The following is a 23,134-nucleotide window of genomic DNA, read 5'->3' as shown; positions in this document are numbered from 1 at the left end:
GATTTCGTCTAGCAGGTCTAAAGAAAATTAGCTATGTGGTGCAGCATTCCCAGGAAACCTATGGAGGGGGGAACGAGGTGGCGGGGGACAATTACTGCTTATACTACCGAAAGGAAGCATACATTGCTGCTGAATTTGAGGCGGGTGCTGCTGCAATTAGAATGCAGAAGCAACACGACCCTGGTGCAGCCATGGTTCGAGGCGCTCAGGAACAGACAGCAAAAAACTATATTAACGTTTACATCAAATGCTGTTGCTCCCACTGTGCATTTTTTGTCTTTATTCATAAGTTGCTAAGGAGATGCCATCATTTTTCCTGTTTCAATTGAGTATCACTCTTTCAAATCATTAAAATATGTGCAGTGATCCCTTCCAAAAGTTCTAAAAAATAAAAGGACAATAAAACCAGATAGATGTGATCTGAGCTTTAAGTTGGATGAAAAACCTGGGCGTCAAAGGGGTGTGGCCTATGTAATTAAAGACGTGGCATATAACACCCTAAGCTAAAAATCTGTGCTTAGCATACTGTGCTGCTGGACTGGTATTTTGCTGTCTGCGTCATTGCATCCAGATATAAAATACAACAAGTAACATTACACTTACAGCAATTGAGGGCTATTGGCTTTGTCAATTGTTGTTTGTTGCATAAGATAAAAAAAAATGCACCAACTACGGCTTTGTTGTATATAATATTGCAAATGCTTCAGTTCTGAAACGATGAGACTGAAAGAACTATAGAGAGTATCTTTTAAATCACCTCAAAGCCAGGCAGTGAAGGGTGGCAATACTGCCGAGTTAATATTTTTTTTTCTCACCGAGGGTGAGTGCAAAAATGGAGAGCCTGATTGTGACTGGTCTCAGCACCTGCTTTTCCAACTCTGCACCGTAACGAGGACATATTTTCATAATACACTAATATGGCGAAACCGATTGGCATGGCCTATGCTTGTTTTTTTTTTTTCAAACTAAGCACAGGCGCTGTACAAACAGTTCTTCACTTTGTAAATGAATAATCCTTTGCTCAGAGAGTGGCACAGGTCATAAACCACAAGACTCACAACACACAGGCATTAATGATCTCTCAGAAGAGGCTTAGCTCTCATTCTTGTGATAAATATTTATGTTAAATCACCTAGCAACGTTTAACCCAACGTGCAGTAGGTTGCCATACCTGCACGTACGTACGACGCAGGACTTTACCTTTAAATTGTAGACGAGGCCTGCACTAACAACCGATTGAACTATAAATGGTTCACACTCAGCAGCCGGAGTTAACTCTTGGGGGCCGCAAAAAGAGTATCACAACTGGATCCGTGCCCCTTTTGCAACATTATCTGTCAGATAATATACGGACCTGAGTGCCTGTTACTTCGCCTCTGCTATCAATGAAAGACCAGATAGTAGATAACAGGCACGTACTCAGCCTCCCATCAGACATTCGTGGTTAACAGCATTTCTTATCAATAGAACTCTTAGCAGCCACCTCAACAACACTCAGCATCAATGTATTACAGTGACGTGTCCCAGCAACATGTACATTGGACTATATGAACGATGATCGAAAGACTGCATGCCAGCCTTGGAGCTGTGTTGGCACAACGGCTGCCCTACCCAAAAATATTTGCTGGCTCCCAGTTTACAGCAAACTAAAGTTTATGTTCCTGTGCTGCTGGTAGATCAAAATTTGTTTGGCCTCACACTGCAAGACACGTAAAATGTAAACGCTCTGGCATGGTTTCCAAGGGTATGGTTTATTTATCCAGTGGACAATTTGTAAAAAAAACCATTAGTGCAGGGGCCCTCGTCATGAGGCAGCTTGCACAAGCCCATTTCTCCTGTTAGCGCCGCCTAAAAAAGAAAAACCTACCAACCATAAAAGTGGGGAGAGGATGTAGCGTAATGGCCAGAGCTGCTTACTTCGGAGCGGGAACCATGTTCGAGTCTCGGCTCAACATCCTGTGATTCTGGGCAAATCCTACCATCAATGAATGTGAATTTGCACTGGTGTTCAATAAAAACGCTGATGTTGATTAAGTGCTGTTGCTGAGCACAGGAAACCACAGGCTCAAATTAAGCAGTGATTATACTGCTTTTTAGGTTTTGCCTAAGTGAAAGCTGTGCACTGCGCAGCTTTTCGCGCAGGCGAAAACCTAATGAGAATAACTATGTGGCTTGGGAATCCGCCCTCTGTTCCATTGGCTAGCTCCATAAATGGAGGCTAGCCATTGGAATAGAGATCTGTCCGTCATGGCCGGACCAGATTCGTGGGCGTTCCCGCGATTTCTTCCCTCTCCACCCTTTTCTGATCGTCATCGCGGTGGTGGGTGTGTGTTATTTTTTTTTTTCGTGTCGGCCTGTTTTGTTCTTTTTAGAAGTGTCTGTTGCTGGAGTTGGCTGCAAGATTTAAGTTCCCAAGAAGTGATCGGGTAAGGAGCATTTTCTTTATAAATGTGTTTTCCCTTTGTATGTTTACGCCCTCCCGCTGTGCGTGTGCCCGTTCCCGCCCCCCCTCCCACTGTCCGTGTGCCAGTTCCTGCCCCCCCTCCCGCTGTCCATGTGCCCGTTAAATAACCTATAAATGGACTCTGGCCCCTCCCCAAAGGCAATGTTCACATTCACTGCTGGGGAGGGCGGCTATGCCTGCATTTATTGCGGATCGCGTCCATGTACAAACTTGTTATTGCTTAACTTCTGAGAACCACTTTTAGTCGGGTGCCTTCTGCATCCATTGAGGGTGTGTCCTGGTCCCTCAATACTTCTGCACTCAGTCGGGCGCAGACCTGTCCTCTGCCTCTTTGGATCCGTACCAGTGCCCTAGTGCCAGAGCTCCTACAGCTCTCGTGGCGGCTGTACCCACTCTGCCCCTCGGTGTCCTCTTTAGAGCCTCAAGTGTATCTTTCCTGCCCCACCCCCCTCTTTTCCGTCCTCGCATCCTCTGCTCTATTTACCTGCTGAGCTGAGATTGCCCATGCTGTGCATCAGAGGCCCTGAATGCGCAGGTGTCTGAACCTTGAACCACGGAAACCATGAATGGACGCCCAGCCAGCCCTGCGTGCCCTCTCTCTGGCCAGCAGCCCAGGCCCGTGCCCTGTGATACCGCAGTGTCTGGCCTCGTCACTTTCAACACGGGACGTTGTGAAGGATGGCTTTACTCCTGCATGGGGGCGCGGCCCCTTCTACGTGCCTAGTCTCCACATGCACCCTCCCATAAATCCCCCTTAACTCCCGAGTACACCAGGGACCTCGTGCACTGAACCGAGAGGCAGGGTTGGCAAACCCAGGCTCTGTAGTCTCCATCTTCACTACAAATGAACCAGCCTGCAGCAGCTCCCTTCCCTCATCGCTTCTGTTTACTTTACGTTTGCCTTCTGCACACTAATACATTTTGTTGCTTCTAGGCACAATTAATTGATTTTTATAGTTCAGGTCGCATTGTTAATTAGGGCCCCGGGTCTGTTAGGGCCCCGGGTCTGTTAAGGCCCATGATTATCTAGGCTCACTTGTGGTTGTTTAGTTCACCCCGTGGTGTCAAGGCTGGGCGGCCATGTTTACAACAGCCATGTCCACTGAACATTTGTGCAGCCTGAAATCCATTCTGCAGGTCGGATAATAGACGAGGACAGAGTACACTGTGCCATTAAATAAACAAGGGCCTAAATGCTGCGCAATGCATACCAAAAGTATGTGCTGCCAGAGCATCTCGCATCAGGCCTTGGACAGCTTGAGATGTATTTATGTATTTAATGCACTTTTATATAGCGCGAACTTTACCCGAAGGTGTCAGAGCGCTTTACATAAGAACCAGTTTCAAAACATAAGGATTTAGGATTACGTGCGTTACATAAAAGATACAAGCTCGGCTCAAATTAAGGGCTGCCTGTAGCTATAGTTGCAGTGGTAATGTAACGCCATGGCTAGTCAAGTCAAGTCAAAAAATTTATATAGCGCACTACATACCCAGAGGGTCTCAAGGCGCTAGAGGAGGGGTGGGGAATTAATTGTCAAATATCCATGTTTTAAGTTGCTTTCTGAATGCTAGGTGGTTCTGGGTAAGGCGAAGGTAATTGGGAAGTGAGTTCCAGGTTTTAGCTGCCAGGTAGGAGAAGGATCTGCCTCCCATGGTGGTTTTGTTGATGCGGGGTACAGTGGCAAGGGCTTGGTTGGATGATCGTAGCTGGCGAGAGAGCGTGTAGAAGGACAGTCGTGTGTTGAGGCATTCTGGTCCGATTTCGTAGAGTGCTTTGTGTGCGTGGGTTAGGAGCCGGAAAGTGATCCTCGTATTGATGGGAAGCCAGTGGAGGTTTTTCAGGTGACCAGAGATATGTTCTTTAGGTGGGATGTCTAATATGAGCCTGGCTGAGGCGTTTTGGATTCGTTGGAGTTTTTTCTGAAGTTTAGCAGTGGTACCGGCGTAGAGGGTGTTTCCATAGTCCAGTCGGCTCATGACCAGAGCGTGGGTGACCGTTTTCCTAGTTTCGGTGGGGATCCAACGAAATGTTTTTTTGAGCATGCGAAGAATGTTGAAGCAGGATGAAGAGACGGCGTTGACTTGTCTGTTCATCGAAAGTGAGGAGTCCAGGATGACGCCCAGGTTCCGTGCGTGGTCTGTCGGGATGGGTGCTTTTCCGAGGGCTTCTGGCCACCAAGAGTCGTCCCATGCAGAGGGGGAGGTACCTAAGATGAGGACTTCTGTTTTATCTGAGTTCAGTTTCAGACGGCTGTGTTTCATCCATTCGGCTACTTCTTTCATTCCTTCGTGTAGGTTAGTTTTGGCGGTGCTAGGGTCATTGGTGAGTGATAGGATCAGTTGAGTGTCATCCGCGTAGGAGATGATGTTGAGGTTGTGTTGGCGTGCGATGGCTGCGAGGGGGCTCATGTAAACGTTGAAAAGGGTGGGGCTGAGTGAAGATCCTTGTGGTACGCCGCAGATGACTTCAGTGGCCTCTGACTTGAATGGTGGTAGGCGGACTCTCTGGGTTCTTCCGGTGAGGAACGAGGTGATCCATTCTAGTGCTTTTCCTTGGATTCCGATGTTTCTGAGGCGCTGTAGAAGGGTGCTATGGCAGACTGTGTCGAAGGCTGCGGAGAGGTCGAGGAGGATGAGGGCAACTGTGTCTCCATTGTCCAGTAGAGTTCGGATGTCGTCTGTTGCTGCGATGAGGGCGGTCTCTGTGCTGTGTTTTGCTCGGAAGCCGGATTGTGAGGAGTCGAGGGATTTGTTGGCTTCGAGGAAGGCGGCGAGCTGGTTGTTGACAGCTTTCTCGATGACTTTGGCCGGGAATGGAAGGAGCGAGATGGGACGGTAGTTTTTGAGTTCGGTGGGGTCAGCTGTGGGTTTCTTCAGAAGGGCGCTGAGTTCAGCGTGTTTCCAGCTTTCCGGGAAGGTGGCGGAGTTGAGGGAGCAGTTGATGACGTCTCGGAGGTGCGGTGCTATGATGGAGTCTGCTTTGTTGAAGATGTGGTGAGGGCGTGGGTCTGTGGGGGATCCTGAGTGGATGGAGTTCATCAGGCGGATGGTGTCCTCAGTGGAGATTGGGTTCCAGTCATTAAGGATGTTCGAAGGGGGTGAAGGTCCATCAGGTGGTTGGGTGGGTTGGTCTCCGGGTTCGTTGTCGAAGCTGTTGTGGATGTCTGCAATTTTGTTGTGGAAGAATGAGGCTAGGGAGTCGCAGAGGGCTTGAGAAGGGGTGATGTCGTTAGAATTAGCCGAGGGGTTGGTAAATTCCTTGACGATGTTGAAAAGTTCCTTGCTGTTGTGGGCGTTGCTATCTAGTCGGTCCTTGAAGGCTGTTTTCTTGGCCTTTCGGATCAGTTGGTGGTGTATGCGGGTGGCGTTTTTGAATGCGTCCTTGGTACTGGTGGTTGGGTCTTTTTTCCAGGCCTTCTCTAGGGAGCGGCAGAGTTTCTTGGATTTCTTAAGGTCATCGTTGAACCAGGAGGCCTTCTTGCTGCCAAGTTTGATTTGTCGTTTTTTCAGTGGTGCTAGGATGTCGGCGCTGTTGGATGACCATAGGGTGAGGTTGGTGGCGGCTTGGTCGGGGTTTGAGGAGTGGGCTGGGGGGTTTAGAAGAAGCGATGAGGAGATCTGGTCGATGGTGATTTTGTTCCAGTTTCTTTGCAGAGTTGGTTGGGGGTGGTTGTTGTGTTTGGGCTTGTTGTAGGTAAAGTGAACGCAGCTGTGGTCAGTCCAGAGGAGAGCCGTAGTGTGGCTGAAGGAGACATGATTGCTGGAGGTGAAGATAGGGTCGAGAGTGTGACCTGCGATGTGGGTGGGGGAAGTGACCAGTTGTTTAAGTCCGAGGTTGGCGAGGTTGTCCAAAAGGGTGGTGGAGTTGCGGTCGTTGTTCTTTTCAAGGTGAAAATTGAGGTCTCCCAGAAGGATGTAATCTTTGGAGGGGAGCGCGTGTGGAGTGATGAAGTCCGTGATGTCCTCACTAAATTGTGCGCGGGGTCCTGGTGGCCTGTAAAGGAGGGTGCCTCTGAGTGTGGTCTTGGGGTCGATGTGGATCTGGAAGTGAAGGTGTTCAGAGTTGGCGAGATTGACGTCAGAGCTGGTTGAGATGTGGATGGATTTCTTATGGACGATAGCGATTCCTCCTCCTGTGTGGCCGGTACGGTCCTTACGTATGATCTTATAATCTTCTGGGATGGCAATGGTGATGTCTGGGGCGGAGGAGGCGTTCATCCATGTTTCTGTTAGGAAGGCGACGTCCGGAGAGATGGTGTCTAGTAGATTCCATAGGTCAATGGCGTGCCTGTGGACCGATCGGGTGTTGAGCAAGATGCATTGTTGGTGGTTGGGGTCGGGAATCTGAGGTGTGATCGTAGCGGGGTTGTTGACGGTGCCGGTGAATTTGCAGGAGTAGCATGAGAAAGGTCCATGGGTGTGTCCAGGAGCGGCTTGGACGCAGTTGGGGGAGCGGCCGGGGTTAAGGGCTAGGAGGGTGGAGGCATCGTAGGTAATGCGGGAGGGCTGGGCAATGCGAGGGCCAGGGGGTCTGGCGCTGGGCGCGGTCCACGCGCGGACGGGCGTAGACAGGCTTACCTTTGGCGCACCTTCGGCGCGGATTGGGCGCGAACGCTGCGCGTAAACGCTGCGCGCGGGAACAGCTGTCATATATGGATAGTGGAGGGGGAGGGGCGAGGGCAGCTCAGCGGGTTTACAATGAGCACAACAACAAACAAAATGGCAGCGGAGCGCTGGGGGATAACGCGCAAACACAGACAAAGTTACACTGGCAGAATATAATGCAAATGAAAACAGAGCTAAAGCGGCGATTTTAAATGCAGCAATGCAAAAAGCGGCAAGCGAGGCAGATTGCAGGCAATAATAGCGAGGAAGCGCTGCACAACGATACCAGCCACAGGGGAGCGACCACTCGGCTCGAGAGCTAAGAGCGAGTCACAGCGCTTTGTGGTAATGGAGCGCTGGAAGTAGTCTGTGGGAGGGCGGCTCAGCTGGGAGGCGGGGCGGGTTTACAATGAGCACAACAACAAACAAAATGGCAGCGGAGCGCTGGGGGATAACGCGCAAACACAGACAAAGTTACACTGGCAGAATATAATGCAAATGAAAACAGAGCTAAAGCGGCGATTTTAAATGCAGCAATGCAAAAAGCGGCAAGCGAGGCAGATTGCAGGCAATAATAGCGAGGAAGCGCTGCACAACGATACCAGCCACAGGGGAGCGACCACTCTGCTCCGCTAAAGTCTCTCTCTCAGGGCTGGAGGGTCTCTCGCTCGGGGCTGCGTTCACCCTCTCCAGATGGGGGGTCTCCCTCTCCCTAGGTGGCCAGTCCTGTTCTAGTGCTCACTTCTCAACCCCCCCCCCATTGCTAAGGTCGAGGCCTTGCTTGACTGGGGTCTCACACTCTCTCTGGTACGAGGGTGAAACTTGTTCGGGCTGCGTCCACGCCGCAGATAGGGGGGTGGGGGGTCTCTCAAACCCTAGGTGGTCACTTCTGTTCTAGTGCTCGCTTCTCACCCTCCCAGTACTAAGGTCGCAGCCTTACTTGGCAATGGTCTCACACTCTCTCGGGGACGTGGGTGACACTTGTTTGGGGGCTGAGTCCACACTTTCCCAGAGATGTGGTCTCACGCTCCCTGAGCTGTTGGACGCTTTTCAGGAGCAGGGTCGGGGTTTTCACTCTCCGAAGCCTTTTACCACAACAGGTGTGAACTGTCCATTCCCACTGCATTCTGGTAATTGTAGTGCCGCGTGTATAACGTACACAGACATAGAGGAAATACCTGGGCAGGGCGAGTCATTCACACCTGCTCTGATTTAACAAACAATTGTTTCCAGCATTTGTCATTGTAAATGACCATGCCATTTATTTATGTTTTCAAAACCAACACATAAATAAAAAAATTGTCATTTACAATGCCAATAGCTCTAACTTTTACAAAGGCGAAACAGTTGCATTGTAAATGCTTGTTTGTTTACGTTACAATGGTACCAAAAAGGGATATTCTTTACATGCGCCACATCGTTTGACAATAGTCCTCTCCGAATAGCATGTAGGCACCTGGACTTAAGGAATTTGTACTCTCAGCCAGAGGTGGCTGAGCCACTGAAAGCTGGAGAAGGCTCGAGCCAGAAGCTCTGGCTCAGCTTGAGCGCTGCTACGAACCTCGAGCCCAAAATGAGCAGAGCTTTCACGGCAGGCGATGTGGCTTGGTGGCTACAGCTGCCAACCATATAACATGGGGAACCAGGTCCAAAACGTGGCCTCGGATCAGCAATCCTGTGAACCCCAGCAAATCTCCCAGTGCTAATAAAAAAAAATGTGGAATGTAGCCTATGTCCGCTGTGAAGCGCTCCTATGTCCCTGATTAAGGTTCACACTATGTAAGACTGCAGAAAATAAAATGTGGGTTCTGCCTGTCACCCACCGCTAATCTTGTATTCCACAAATTAAGAGCAAAGCGTTAACTTTTGATGTAACAAAGAGGTACCCATCCTCTGGCTGAATTCCACAGTTTGAAACTGAAAAATCTAGCATCCATTCCAGCTTCTTTGCTTAACCAAACTGTGTGAACCTAGGCAATTATTTTAACTCAATGAACCTCCTTTTGTTCAAAATCACACATCAAAGCACCGTCAAATACAAGCATTTAGTATGAGGGCTGTACAAAAACCTCGCTTGTGTTTGATGTAGTTGACTATAGTGTTGCTCCATCTATAATAAGAATCTAGGCCACATTTAGGGTATACATGCGCCCGTCTGCGCCAAGTCGGTGTAAGCTCTGGTAAGCCCCTGGTCTACCCCAGGGAACAGCTCCTGGAGCTTCAATCACAGGAGCATGGGCATTGCAGTCCTGTGAACCTTGAGGCTCTGGGTGGTGGTCAGAGGTTTAAGTGTGAAACTGTGAGGCAGCTTTCTCGTTGGGTGCAGTTCGCAATACCCTTGAGCAGTGGTTCCCAAACTTTGTTGACCCCCGGCTCCCTTGACCTGTTGGCCATTGGCCACGGCTCCCAATTGTGTTTTTTGGGTGGGTGGGGGAATGTAAGCCCAGCCTCCGGAGTACTTTAATTTTTCTTTGGCTAAAGCTGATGAAGGTATTATAATCATGCAGTCTGGAAAAGTGTGTCAATGGTAGGCTTTGATTTGTGCAACATGTCATGGTAAGACATTTAGGTCCAGTATTTCTATGCAGTCATTTCACTCACAAATGAGTTTTGAAGAACTATTGCTTTTACACCAGACTTTGCATGTATGTCTGCGGTGCTGGTCACCAACATACATTGCTTTATGCAAGAAACTGCATTGTTTGCGTAGATGGGGAAATGTGGCATTCCTGCTGCATAGCGTGATTGGGCAGGTTGAATGATGAAGCGTGTGAAATTCTGGAAGCATGGAATGGACTGCTGCCAAATCACAAAACTAGGCTGATGTGGCATATGGCCCTTGATCCTGTCACCCCCTCCCCCCCCCTCTCTCTCTCTCAGGAGCCTTGCTAGTCTAGCAGGAAATGAAAAGCAAACTACTTCACTAGTAGAAATACGCCTCCTTCCATTCACCCTCAACTTGCAGGTACAGGTACACCGGGTATTTACAACATTAAAAAACACAAAATGCCAAAACTGAAGTAGCATGTGTCACAATTTACTATGTGCAGCATATTGCACTGTGTGTTATGGTAAAGCACCAGATACTATGACAGCCAATAAGGAAAGGCACTGTCCAGCGCAGTGCATTACTCACATTTACAGGATGTTGCTAGGACATATTCTCCGTAGTATTCTGTATTCTTTGTTATCTGGGTCAGGTCACTCACTGCCCTGTGGTGTTACAACAAGAGGATTGGTAGGACCAATACAGGGGCACTGTCGCCCCCACAGCAGTGAGAAGAAAATGGAGCGACCCAGATACACACAAAGTGATCCCCTGCAGAATCTGCTCAGGTGATCATGCAGGGCCCCAGCTCTAAGTAGGTTGAGCACAATACTGGCACAAGTTTGGACTACAAAAGGATGGGCTTGCAATTACCAAATGAAACAGTATGCAGTACTGTTTTATAAACTATAAGGTTTTGAATGTATTCATTTTAAAGGGAAAACTGTTGTTTAAAGTGCTCGTACAATAACAGCTTTTTTGTTAAATAGTGGGCATTTGCTTGATCTATATGTAATTGCTGCAACACAATTGGCAACAAGAACAAATGTGGTAGTAAATATGTTCTCACATGTTTAAATGATGCAAATGGGCTGCAATTTAAAATAACATGAAGTTAAGGTGTCTGCAACCAAGATCCTTGTGTATTCCACAAGTTATGTGGAGGCGGAGGAACGTACCCGTTTGTCCGCTTCGAATCTGTGCACACAAAGTACTTCCGTCAGTGTGTTAATCCAGTTTTTATTGTCCTTAATGGTTTGTGCTTATATTATTTAATCTCAAAGCTTCATAGAATTCTTACCTCACAAAAACACAGGTTTTTACAGCGCACTGGGGTGCCGCGGCGCACAGATTGGGAATCACTGCCCTCGAGCATAGCTGTCGGCTCAATCCCTTGCCTTCAAAACACTCTTTTATGGGATATCTCCTTAATGCTAGATCCCTAATCAAACATGCCACGGAATTTAATGACTTTGTGTCCCTTCGAAAACCCGATTGGGTTTTCATTACTGAAACCTGGGCTAGAGACTGCTCCGGTCACATTTAGTGGAGGCCATTCCCCTCGGGTATGTCTTGGCTAGACTTGATAGGGAAGGGAGGGTGGGTGGAGGTTTAGGAGTAATGTATAAAGACATCTGTTCCTGCTTCACCGAGGCCCTCACTTCTCCCTCAGATCCCTATCAGGCCCTTTATTTCTCCTTAATGGTTCTACCCATCGAAAGTTTCATTGGAGTGGTCACCTACCGGCCTCCTGGACCCAGAGCCCTGTTTTCCCAGAATTTCAGCAGCCGAATAGAGTCTTATCTAGCTAGCTCTAAGGTTACGTTTCTGGGTGACTTTAATTTCCACCTGGAGAAAACTCTGTGCCCTGAAACTGAGGCCTTCTTCGAAGTTATTGAATCCTGTGGCTTCCCTCAGCTAGTGAGGAGCCCTACGCATATGGCAGGACACATCTTGGATGGGATTTTCTCCAATGATCCTAGGATAGAGGTGATGGATCCCATTCCACTCTCCTCGTCTGACCATTTTACCATCCCATTCATCATAGAAATGCTAGTATCCCACCATGACCCTAATTTTAAGAACAGGGTGGAGTGGAAGAGAAACCTCAGACAGATTAGTAAGCAGGATCTTCTTAATAAACTCAGCAATTATTGCTGCTTCCCTCATGCAGGTGTCAATGCCGTCTATGACTATTTCTCCAACTGGTTGGCGGCAGCCTATGATTCTCTTGCCCCTCTCAAGAAGCACTATGTGGCCAGAAAGAGCCCTTCAGCCCCATGGTTCTCTGAGAGGCTGAGAAAGCTCAGACAGGTATGCCGACATCAGGAAAGAAAGTGGCGCAGGGACCCCACCACAGTCTAAAGGGATCTGCATAAACTCAGGTTAAGGTAATATAAGCCGGCTATTAATGAGGAAAAGGTCTCTTATTATTCCATGATGACGGAATCTATTAGATCCCCTAAGGAACTTTTCCCTATGATCAACTCTCTTTTAGCTCCCACGACCAATGTTAACACAGAGGTTTCTCAGGACCTCTGTGATAAAATGGCAGGTTTCTTCTATGCCAAAATCAAGGACATATACTCCTCTTTGGAGAAGTCCAATTCTGCGGGAGCTAAATTAAATCCCCCATCGGATCCTCTGGTAGTACCTCTGAAGGACTGAAGCCTGCACTCCTTTCCTCTTATTCTTCAAGAGGATACTGAGTTGATGTTAGGTGGAATTAGATCTGGCTCTCCCCTCGAACCCTGTCCTCTTAAGATCTTGAAATTGGGAAAAGAGGCCATTGCACCACCTCTGACCGCCATCCTTAATACCATCATCTCCTCTGGCCAATTTCCCATCACATGGAAAAATCGGCCTATTTCCCTGTTACCCGTCCCAGCCAAAATCCTGGAAAAACATCTTAACCACCACCTCAGTTCTTATTTGGACGAATACCAACTGCTCGATGGCGTGCAGCATGGGTTCAGGAGTGAACACAGTACGGAGACGGCGTTAACCGTTGATTTTAACAATATTCGACAACAGGTTGATGCTGGTCATTCCACCCTACTGATCCTTCTGGACCTGATGGCAGCCTTCGATACGATTTCTCCCCGTAGATTGGTTGGGAGGCTCCGTGAAATAGGGATAGAGGGTTCCGCACTCAATCCGTTCCTCTTGAACCGCTCACAAAGAGTCAAGATGGGCCAATTTCTTTCTGCCCCTAATCAATTGTTTTGTGGAGTTTTCGCTGATCAGAGCTTATCTGTAGAACTCCCTTCCTTCCCCAATTTCCACCCTGAAAACTCACTTCTTATTTCGTAGGGCCTTGAAGACCTGGCTCTTTACCTGTCCTAACCTGCAAGCCCTGAAAACTATGAACATCTCTGACTGATCTCTCTCCGCAGCGCCTTGATGCCCCTGGGCTTAGTTCGCGCTTTACAAAATGTATATTCATTCATTCATACATTCACCAAAGGCTTATAATTACACCATGAATTGCTTAGGAAAGCTTCTACCACTCACTTTCTATATCAAATCCAATCCTCCCACCACCAACGAAGGAGCCAATTGGCATTAGGAAAATTACTGAGCATTGAGTGTGAAAACCAAGGCTTTTCTCTGTGTCGTGGACTGCACGGATTACTGCACATGAACTGTGGAAGGGAGTGTTATTCTCCCCAAAGTCTCCGTAACCTCAGATAGTACTGCATTCCAATCATATCACTAAGTTACTCGGTTTGTACCCTGGACTGTAGAAGATCGCATCACTTCCACCCAGATGGAACTCCAAAGGCAGGGACCAGGGGCCATAAACCCTGCCCAATTTTGTGCGGTCCCCACAAATATAATCAAGTTCTCCAAAGAGGAACTTGAAGCACTCAGGCCTACTATGTCACCATCCTGCCTGCACTGCCAAAAATGCGTCTTCTCATCAGACACATCCCCACTGATTGGCAGTCGCAAAGAGTCGAAGAGCAATAACTTAAAATATTGGAAGATGGGTCTAATCAATTGTAGATCCCTCCCAGGACATAATACCGAAATAAGGATGCTTATGGAGGAGGAAGACCTTGATGTATTGTTTCTCACTGTAACGTGGCTTGGAGAGAGCTCCTCACCAGACATCATAGGCACCCTCCCCCAAGGCTATGAGATACTTCGACTTGACTGGGAGGGTAAAGTGGGAGGTGACATTGCCATCATTTGCAAATCACATCTGGGCTGCTCCACACCCCCTTAATATAGCTAACTGCGAGGACATTGCATTTAGACTGTCCCTCACTCTCCTTCTCGGGCAGCCTCATCTACAGGCCACCAGGGACGTGTACATCCTTTGTAGAGGCCATCCCTGATATCCTGGCCAGTCCGATGATAGAAAAAAAGCGCTTTCACCTCACTAGGGGATTTTAAAATCCATGTGGATGACAAACAACCCATCGGCCGATGACACCTAGCTCATCCTCTCCCTCACGAAGGATCCTGAAGACACCAGGCTCAGCTTCCAGGAAGGAATGAACGACGTCGCGGCCTGGATGAAGGACAGCTGCCTGAAACTCAACACAGAGAAAACAGAGGTCCTCATCCTGGGTCCCTCGAACTCCGCCTGGGACGACACATTGTGGCCCTCCACCCTCTGGAGCCCTCCCACCCAGACAGACCATGCTCAGACCTCGGCATAATCTTCGACTCCTCCCTCACCATGGCCCGCCAGATCAACGCTGTAGCCTCCACCAGCTTCAACTGCCTCTGCATCCTCCGAAAGACCTTCAAATGGATCCCCCGATCATAGAAAAACCGTCACCCACGCACTCATAACCAGCAGACTGGACTACGAAAACACCCTCTACGCCGGTGTCAACAGGACCCTTCTACACAAGCTCCAAACCATCCAGAATGCCGCAGTCGGACTCGTCCTCGGGACCCCTCGGCACGAACACTTGACTCAACACCTGCAAGACGTACACTGGCTCCCTGTCAAGAAGAGAATAACCTTCAAGCTTCTCACTCACACCTACAAATACCTCCACAACATTGGACCCAAATATCTCAAGAGAGTCTGCTTCCACGCACCCAAAAGAAACCTCCGATCCGCCGACCTCGCCCTAGCAGAGACCCCCCGCATAAGCAGAAGCAGAGCAGGAGGAAGTGCCTTCTCCTACATCGCAGCCAAGACCTGAAACGAGCTCCCACTCAGCATCAGATGCTACCCGAACCTGCACGCCTTCAGAAAGAACCTCAAGACCTTGTTCTTCGACTGAGCCGGAGCTGCCCCCCGCCCCCTCCAGCGTGAGTAGAACATCCTATAAACCCCCTGATTGATTGATTGATCGGCCAAGAGACTTTTAGCCCACTTCGAAGCCTTGCAACTCATGCAACTGGTGAGCTCAGCGACACACGAAAAAGGGCACATTCTGAACCCCATTTTCTCGAATGACCCCAGATTGCAGGCCCTCACTCCAATCCAGATTCCATGGTCAGACCACTTTTTTTAATTTTCATTCTGTACCAAAAATCCCCATCACCCAAGCCTTCAGCTGATTGCTCAGCCCTTTGACGTAAATGGCCAAGGCTGGACCCCGAATCCTGGACCAAAGATTTGGAGCCTACTACTCCACGAGACACAATAGATCTCGATGACGCACATACAAGGTGGTCAGACTGGATTATCGGGTCTGTGGATAGAAACTTTAAGAAGCCCAGACCGATCAAGTTAAGAAACCTTAACAGATCCACTTGGTTCAGCCCCCAACAAGCAGCCCAAAAGAAACATTGTAAAAAGCTAGAGAGAAGCTGGAGGAAAACGTATGTCCCTGACCTCAAATAAGCTTATAAAGCAGCTATCCAGCAATATCACAAGTATATTAGGAAAGCCCAGGCAGTCTTCTTTGAAGAACGAATTGAGAGGTCCTCAAATTCTTGCAAAGAACTCTTCAAGATAGTAAAATCCCTTACTACAATTAAATCAGACACACACATCCCCGAACCTTCAAAGGAGAAAACAACAATTTAGCCACCTTTTTTAAGAGTAAAGTAAAAACATTAACAACTCACTTCACTCAGTAACCGGTGAGACCTTGGAGAGACAAAGGACTCTACAGACAAGCCAGTGCTCCACTCAGGCTCAGAACAGCCCAAACTCACCCATTTCTCTATCTTTGCTCACCCTCCCTAAGCTGAACAAAGAACGAGCAGGCTTGCTCTTAAGCAACATCAAATCAGGGTCTCCAATAAATCCGGGTCTTCCCCTCAAATCCTTCTTCAAGAGGTGATCCCATCTGGAACAAACTGACCAATCTCATCTCTTTATCCCTTTAGAAAGGCCTAGTACCCAAAGAATGGAAGCATGCCATCCACTGTAAAGCCTCTGCTTAAAAAACCCCAACTGGTCCCCACATCCATGGGAAACTATTGACCCATCTCATTGTTGCCCACCCTGGGAAAGATTGCTGAGAAACATGTGTAGTTCCATCTTGCAATTCCTGGAGGATAATGGCATCATGCACCAGTCCCAGATGGGGTTCCGCCAGGAACACAGCACTGAGTCAGCCTTACTAATGGTATAAGAAAATTTTAAATCCATACTTAATCAAGGAAGAGCAGCTGCGATCTTGCTCTTAGAACCAAGTACGGCATTTGACACAGACTACGAGATTCTCATTCACAGGCTGAAATAGATTGGGATTAGAGACCCTGCCAACCAATGGGTGGCCTCATTCCTACCAATAGATCCTTTCAATGCATGGAAGAAAGTATCCTGTTGGACACCTTTATGGCCCAGTGCGGAGTACCTCAGGGATCGTCTCCCAGTCCGACTCTCTTTAATATTTACCGGAGCCCATTAGCACACATAGTGCAAGAATTCAGATTGTCCATAGTACCATACGCGGATGATACCCAACTGGTGGTCTCGGAGGCAGAAACCCCCAACTCCAACCCACGGCAATTAGTTCCCTGCCTGGAAAAGATAGGAGCTTGGATGGACAACTGTAGCCTCATATTTAACAGGGACAAATTAAAACTCATGCTTCTAGGCAATGGTCCAGGTCCAGGCACACAAGCTGAGATTAACTGGCCATGAAACTGGGGACCTCCACCCATTCCCTAAACCTCCATAAAGCACCTGGGATGTGGTTAGAACAACCCTAACCATGGAAACGTAAGTCAAAAAACATGCGGGAACCTGCTTTGGCATTCTTCAGATGATCTGAAAAATCTTGAGCTTAATCCCAGAAAAATCGAGAAGGACGGTGGTACAGGTCTCGGGATTAGACTGCGGCAAATCTTTGTACCTTGGCTCCCCCAGATATGCTACAGACAGGTTGCAGGTGGTGCAGAATGCAGCAGCCAGACTGCTTCTCAAGATCCCCAGACATCAGTCAGTCAGATCATCTCTGAGGAAACTCCACTGGCTGCCAATTCAGGCCAGGGTTAAATTCAAGGCTCTTTGCCTGGCCCACAAGGCCATGCATGGGAGAGGCCCTACTATGCTACGATCAGTGGTCTGCCAGTACTCTCCCCACAGATGCCTTAGGCCAGGAGCTTACTTCCTGATGAACACATCTAAAGTCAAGAGAGCAGGATGGGGTGTGGGAGGAGGGGGGCGAGATCCCTTCCTCACCGAGGCTCTAAACTCTGGAATAGCATGGATCCAGAACTAAAGCTAACCAAAAATGAACAGTTCTTCAGGAAAAAAACTCAAAACGTGGCTGTTCCCTTAAAGACCCCAATTGCTTGTTGCTCCTCTCGGTAGCGCTGGATTGCCTGCGGGTAGCCATGCGCTTTCAAATCGCTTAAACTTAAAGGCTCCATTTGCTGACACGCGCGATCTTCAAGACCAGCTACATTAACTACAACATCAAAACCAGCACCCTAAGCACCCCCATCTCTCTTGTCAAAAAGTGCTTAGCAGAGCCAGGATGCCACCAGACTGGAAACAAAGCGGAAAATGTATTTTTTTTAAAACAAGAGACAGGCCTTGTACGCACCCAAGATGGTCCCTGTATCCACCAGGAGCACCCCAGTCTTTCTTCAATTTAGGAAACAGCTGAATACATACGTTGTTGAAGAACACTACTTCGCAGCGCAGTAGAACTCTTGGTTTCCTACCAGGTACTTTAATTCCATCTTCGTCTTTGACCCTGGAGGTAAGGGAGATTTTGCAACTCAAACACATAATTACACAAAATAAATGTACTGCCATCTCGGGGCATTTTTTAAACGAATGGGTCTTTACATTATTAACAGAAAAGTATCGTAGGTAAAACATGCAAAAGCAAAAAATGTTGCAGCACATTTTGAGTCCAAAATGTAATTGCACACACAATTACAGTGCTTGCACAGTGAGGCACCATACTACAAACAACACTGGGTTCTATGGTTAAGTTATCCTATGCGGAATTGTGGTGAAAGGGAACCTTAACCGCATCATTGCTAAAGCAATTCCCGTGCTGTGCTGCAATTTTAAAAATCCCTTGTTATGTGACAAGATCAACTCGTCAAACGCACAGCGCAGGTAACGCCCATGACGAGTTGACCTTGTCACAAGCATCGAAGGGGTTAAAAGCCTGTGCTTACTAGTTCTTCTACTCTCCCTACTAGACTTTAAAAATTCAACTCAAAACGCAATTTTAAAAAAACATGTGGCGCCACACTCACTTTCATTGTGCATATTTAAATTTATATTGCTCTTCTGTTGTTGCACCGCTGTCTCCGTAACATCTTGCTAATGGATTACAAAGTCGATGCATGAAATCTTCCTCTGAGCAACAGATCTGCTCTTAGATTGCCATGAGATATCCCAAGATTGTGATAGCATTGCAGAAATTACCATCTATGTCCACATATAAGCAGTGTATGTATTACCACATGAGTAATGGAATGATCACTGCTCCCTCAGTAGCAAATCCGCTCATCCCACTAGCTCAATTGTGTGTAGCTGCCTCCCACCATTCTAGCTCTCCTACCTGGTTTTCCAGCTTTGTGGAGAGGTGAATAAGGTATGTGTCATGGAGTAGAGTGTGTGGTCAAAACCCACATCAATGGGAATTACCTGTTCAGAACAGCCAATACATTGCAGTGGCGGCTGGTGACATTTGAAAGTGGTGCAGCGTAAAACAATAGTCGTACTTAACTGTGGCGAGCGAGCCAGAACCACATACTGGGTGTTCGGGGGGTTCTCCCCCGAGAAGTTTTTTTAAAAAGAGTGTGCAAATGGTGCATTTTCAAGCAAACCCGAAGGTGTGAAGAACAGCTCAGTCAATACTACTGTTTAGAGTTGTGGGAGTTTAGAAACCTTATAAAAGTTTGACACATAATGAGAATGCTCTGGGAATATAGCACAACTATTCTTAATCATACTGGATAGAACCACAAGCGAACATGTACAATACCATGATTGACAGGGTGATGAATTTACTTGGACACTAGCGCTTAGTATGTGCTCGCACTACTAAAACGTATTAGAACTGTTTACCTTCCCCATATACACATGCATCAATACTAAAGAGTAACAAGCAGTCAACAATATTGGAGCAATTTTGACTTCCCTCGTTGTCAAGGCCCCTACTCATCATTATGAAATGCGTGTTACTCTTGAAGAGGTATTTAATGCAAATTATGTAGCTTTTCTTTGCAGCACCCAGAGGTGGATTAATTTTGTCAGTGTCAAGCACTAAGTGGCTATGCCACTAGTTATTCTCCTTCACGCCTGACCATCAGCATGGATACAGAACAGTGTGCCTCTCTCCAAGTTTTAACTGTAGGGGAGCGCCCTTTCCATAAATTAGCACACCGGAGAAAAAAAAGCGGGTGAGGAAATGTCCCATTTCTCCTTAACTCAGCAGGAACTACAATCAGATATTCGTTTCTAAAATAGGCAGGGGCCATGCTATGGTCCAAGTAAGCCAATAAGCAAATGGAAACCCAAAAAACAGAAGGCATAACCAGTGTGCCCAAGGAGCATTGTCCCAAGATGGCATTTGTTGGCAGGCGCTGGTTTCCATGAGGCAACCAGAAGACCAAAGCCAACAACAACTAAGTGATGAACCGGACAAACACAGCCAGGGATGTGGAGAAAGAAAATCAAAAGGGACCAAAGGACAGCAGCACAAACACCAGGGCTTGAGGCTGGAAGTGCCTTTCAGCAGAGTGAGCACATCCCAACCCAAGCAAAAATTACGGCACAAGTGTGAGACCACCATCAAACTCCAGGAAGCCAAATGAGAAGGTTAAAAGGTAACCAGAGATATGGTCTCCAATACAAACCAAACCCCAACCATCCTGTGGAGCGCAATGGATTGTCACACCAGGGAACACAACAACCTCAAAACATGGGGAGAAACAGCATGCTAGCCTGCATTCAGTACCAAAGGCCAAACAAAAATAAAAATAGTCAGCCATCAGGCCCATATTCGAACAAACTCCTGGAAGGACCACTTGGGAAAAGACACAGCAATCCATAGGCCAGAACTAGAACAGAGCCATCGAAGAAAGCATTATCAGACAGAAAAGGGGGGGTTCTCTCCTATCCTCCAGCAAAGGGTGGTGCAGTGACACCCACAAACAAGTACTCTCCAGCCCAAATCTCTGTCGGGAGCACATAGGGTGGGCCCACATCCTGCCCCTACTGTTGACCAGCGAGTACTGCCCAAATGGTTCAGAACTTAATATATATATAGGTTCACACTATATTTGATTGACATGCTCGCACGTGAAACGCGTTGGCAATCTTAAACAGACTGTGGAGCGCTGCTTTTACAGAGCCGGAGGGCAGAGTAATGCGTGTGACCTCTTGAAATGCTGGGGCACTTTGTGAGGATATATATATATATATATAGATAGAGATATATATATATATATATATATATATATATATATATATATATATATATATATATATATATATATATATATATATATATATATATATATATATATATATATATATATATATATATTGTTTTAATCTACCGAGGTCACCTACGTGAGATATTTTGAATGAGTCTGGCATGGCAGGCTGCATGCACTATATGCTCACTGTGAAGATGACACTGTGAAGACTTACACAGCTGCTACTGTGATTACTAACACCGCAGGCCTCAAAAGCCATATGTTCACTGTGAAGCTCCCACTGTGATGACTTACACCACAGGCCTCAAGCCCTATATGCTCACTGTTAGGATGGAGCTGTGATGGCTGCTAGTTGTGAAGTTGGCTAAATTCGCAAACGCCAACTGGAAGAAGTTTTAAAATCAATGCGATGGGAAAACACCTAATAAAAATGGTTTGCTGGAAAAACACCCGGAAATCATTCATTTAGAATATAAATTCTCGTAAAGAACCCATTTTCAAAGGAATGTTAGCCAGTATATAAAGTTTTCATCTTTGCACAATCTCACTGCAGGAATTTAAATTGTGCACAAGTGTAACACCAAAGGAAGTAGTTAAAACGTGACCAGAGCTGCTCCCAGCTGCTAAACTGCCTGCATGATCTATCTTAGGTTTTAAAAATGTATACCGGGCTCAGCCACTATAAACATGACTACCCTACCTTAGCACTTCATGCTCTAAGTACGCATGCACTCTGCAAGGTAACTACTTTGCCCCTCACTTAGGTATCCTTTGCATCTAAGCACCTGAATCTACGCACCATGGCCCTAAAGGATGTATTCACCGCCAGGTTCGCGCTCTGGGCTCAAAAGACAAAATAAACTCATTATACAGAAGAAATGAAGATTGCAGGATAATCGGTAGAAGCAAAATAAAAGTAAACAGAAATATAACTGCTACCAGCATACACTGAAAACAAAAATGTTTTTAAGCATCACAGAGACCATAAATTACACAGTATCACAAGCTTGGAAAAGTTTCAGAAATAAATGGAGGTGAAAAAAACCTGCGTATTGTTTTGCATCGTGGTTTCATTCTTTACTTTATTCATGCCGATGACGAGGCGTCAAAGTGCATTAGTGGACAAGTAGCAAGCTACTCCATGTCAGTTTTGGATGTCGTCATGGGGCCTATATGAGCAAGGTAGTAATGTCATTGCTGAGGCCAGGGGATTAGTTTACAGCAGTCTCTCTCGGCTCTTGCCGCGTCCTTGGCTTGGCTGTACTAAGTAATGGATGTCTTGTCTTGAGACTTCTTATCTGTCGCACTTGACTGCTCCGTCCCATTTCTCATTAATAATAACTCCGAGGAAGCGACAGGTGAGAAAGGACCTAATCCGGTGGGAGGGTAATGACTCTCGTGACGGGGTAATTTACACTCTCGGGGACAGTTACTTTTTGGGGAAGAATGCTGTTGCAATAGCGTTAGAGTAATGCGTGGAGCGGGGGGAGGTCGCGAGGGGAGGTCGCGAGGGGAGGGGGGGTTAAATAAACATAAAAACTTACCTCATAGCCGGTCCGCACCACCTCTGCTCCTTGGGGCCTTCACGTTGGCGCTGGAGTGGACTGGCAGCCCCTCTCATCCAATCCTGGATGGCTTAGGGCACGGGTTCTCTTCGCCCGCTGCACGCCCATTAGGAGACCGAAGGGCTCCTAATGGGTATGTGCAAACAAGTGCAAACACAAGTGCGCATGAGTGGGCACGGGCAAAAAATTCGCCCTCGGTCCCCACTCATGCGCACTTGGGTTGCGCTGCTGCCTGTTCCCCCCCCACTGTCTGACAATCATGTCAGTCAACATGACGCCGGACCGCCCACCCTGACGCCGGACCGCCCACCCCTTTCAGACTCTGAAGGGGTGGGCGATCAGAAGTCATGCTGACTGACATGATTGTCAGTTCTCCCTCGGCATCTTGGAACGCAAGTAAACGGAGTTAGTTTACTTACGTTCAAAGACACCGAGGGAGCTGCGGGCGGGGGGGTCTACGCCCCAATGGACGCGCCGCGCCTGATCCATTGTATTTTTCCACTAACCAGCACATTGTGATCTGGGACAGTATCCATCGCCTACAACACACGCCAGCTGTGGAAGGCAGTAAGAATTGCCATAATGAGGGCTATCTATGCAGAGTTGCCCCCATGAGCGTTGATGGGTCTTTGAAGCACAGAAACGCTCTCTCTCACCGGACATAGGCAGCACCTAGCCTACATAAGAGAACTGCTGAGAGAAGTAGCCCTGGTGCCATGCACAAGGGGACGGGGCAGATCTTATATCTGTGGCGCTGACACATTTACACCACAACAGACCGCACCTACACTTGATTTCAATTCAGCACATCTTACCTTTTCTAACTCTTTCACTAGTAATTTCACAACGATTGAGGCACTGTTGGGATTCAGATCAATGCTCTTATGCAGGGTCCATCGTAGCATCCCTGTGGAAGGAAAAGAAAAATTAACCATCAATGCAGAATTGTTAATTTACAACGTTTAAAACAGGAACAAATATGGAAGGAAGATATCTGATAATAAAAGCAAAACACCTAAACAGAGAAGAGAGGGCGAGGTCTTTGAGGCCCAAGACCTGTAGTACATTCAGGTGACAGAACTAGAGATCACATAACAAATACATCACGAT

General features: G+C 47.4%; 1 protein-coding gene across 2 annotated transcripts in view; it reads right to left on the bottom strand.

Annotated features, from left to right (window-relative positions):
• PIK3R6 (phosphoinositide-3-kinase regulatory subunit 6) overlaps positions 1-23,134 on the bottom strand; it is a 688,429-nt gene that overhangs the window by 313,580 nt on the left and 351,715 nt on the right. For both annotated transcript variants that reach the window (XM_086930633.1, XM_086930634.1), the window contains exon 5: positions 22,840-22,931. In XM_086930633.1, the coding sequence (XP_086786759.1) occupies positions 22,840-22,931 (92 nt within the window). The remainder of the gene's footprint in view (positions 1-22,839; positions 22,932-23,134) is intronic.

Source organism: Lissotriton vulgaris, chromosome 7, assembly GCF_964263255.1.
Source record: "Lissotriton vulgaris chromosome 7, aLisVul1.2, whole genome shotgun sequence".
NCBI classification, from domain to species: domain Eukaryota; kingdom Metazoa; phylum Chordata; class Amphibia; order Caudata; family Salamandridae; genus Lissotriton; species Lissotriton vulgaris.
Note: the sequence above shows the minus strand (reverse complement) of the source record. Positions and strands in the feature narration are given on the sequence as shown.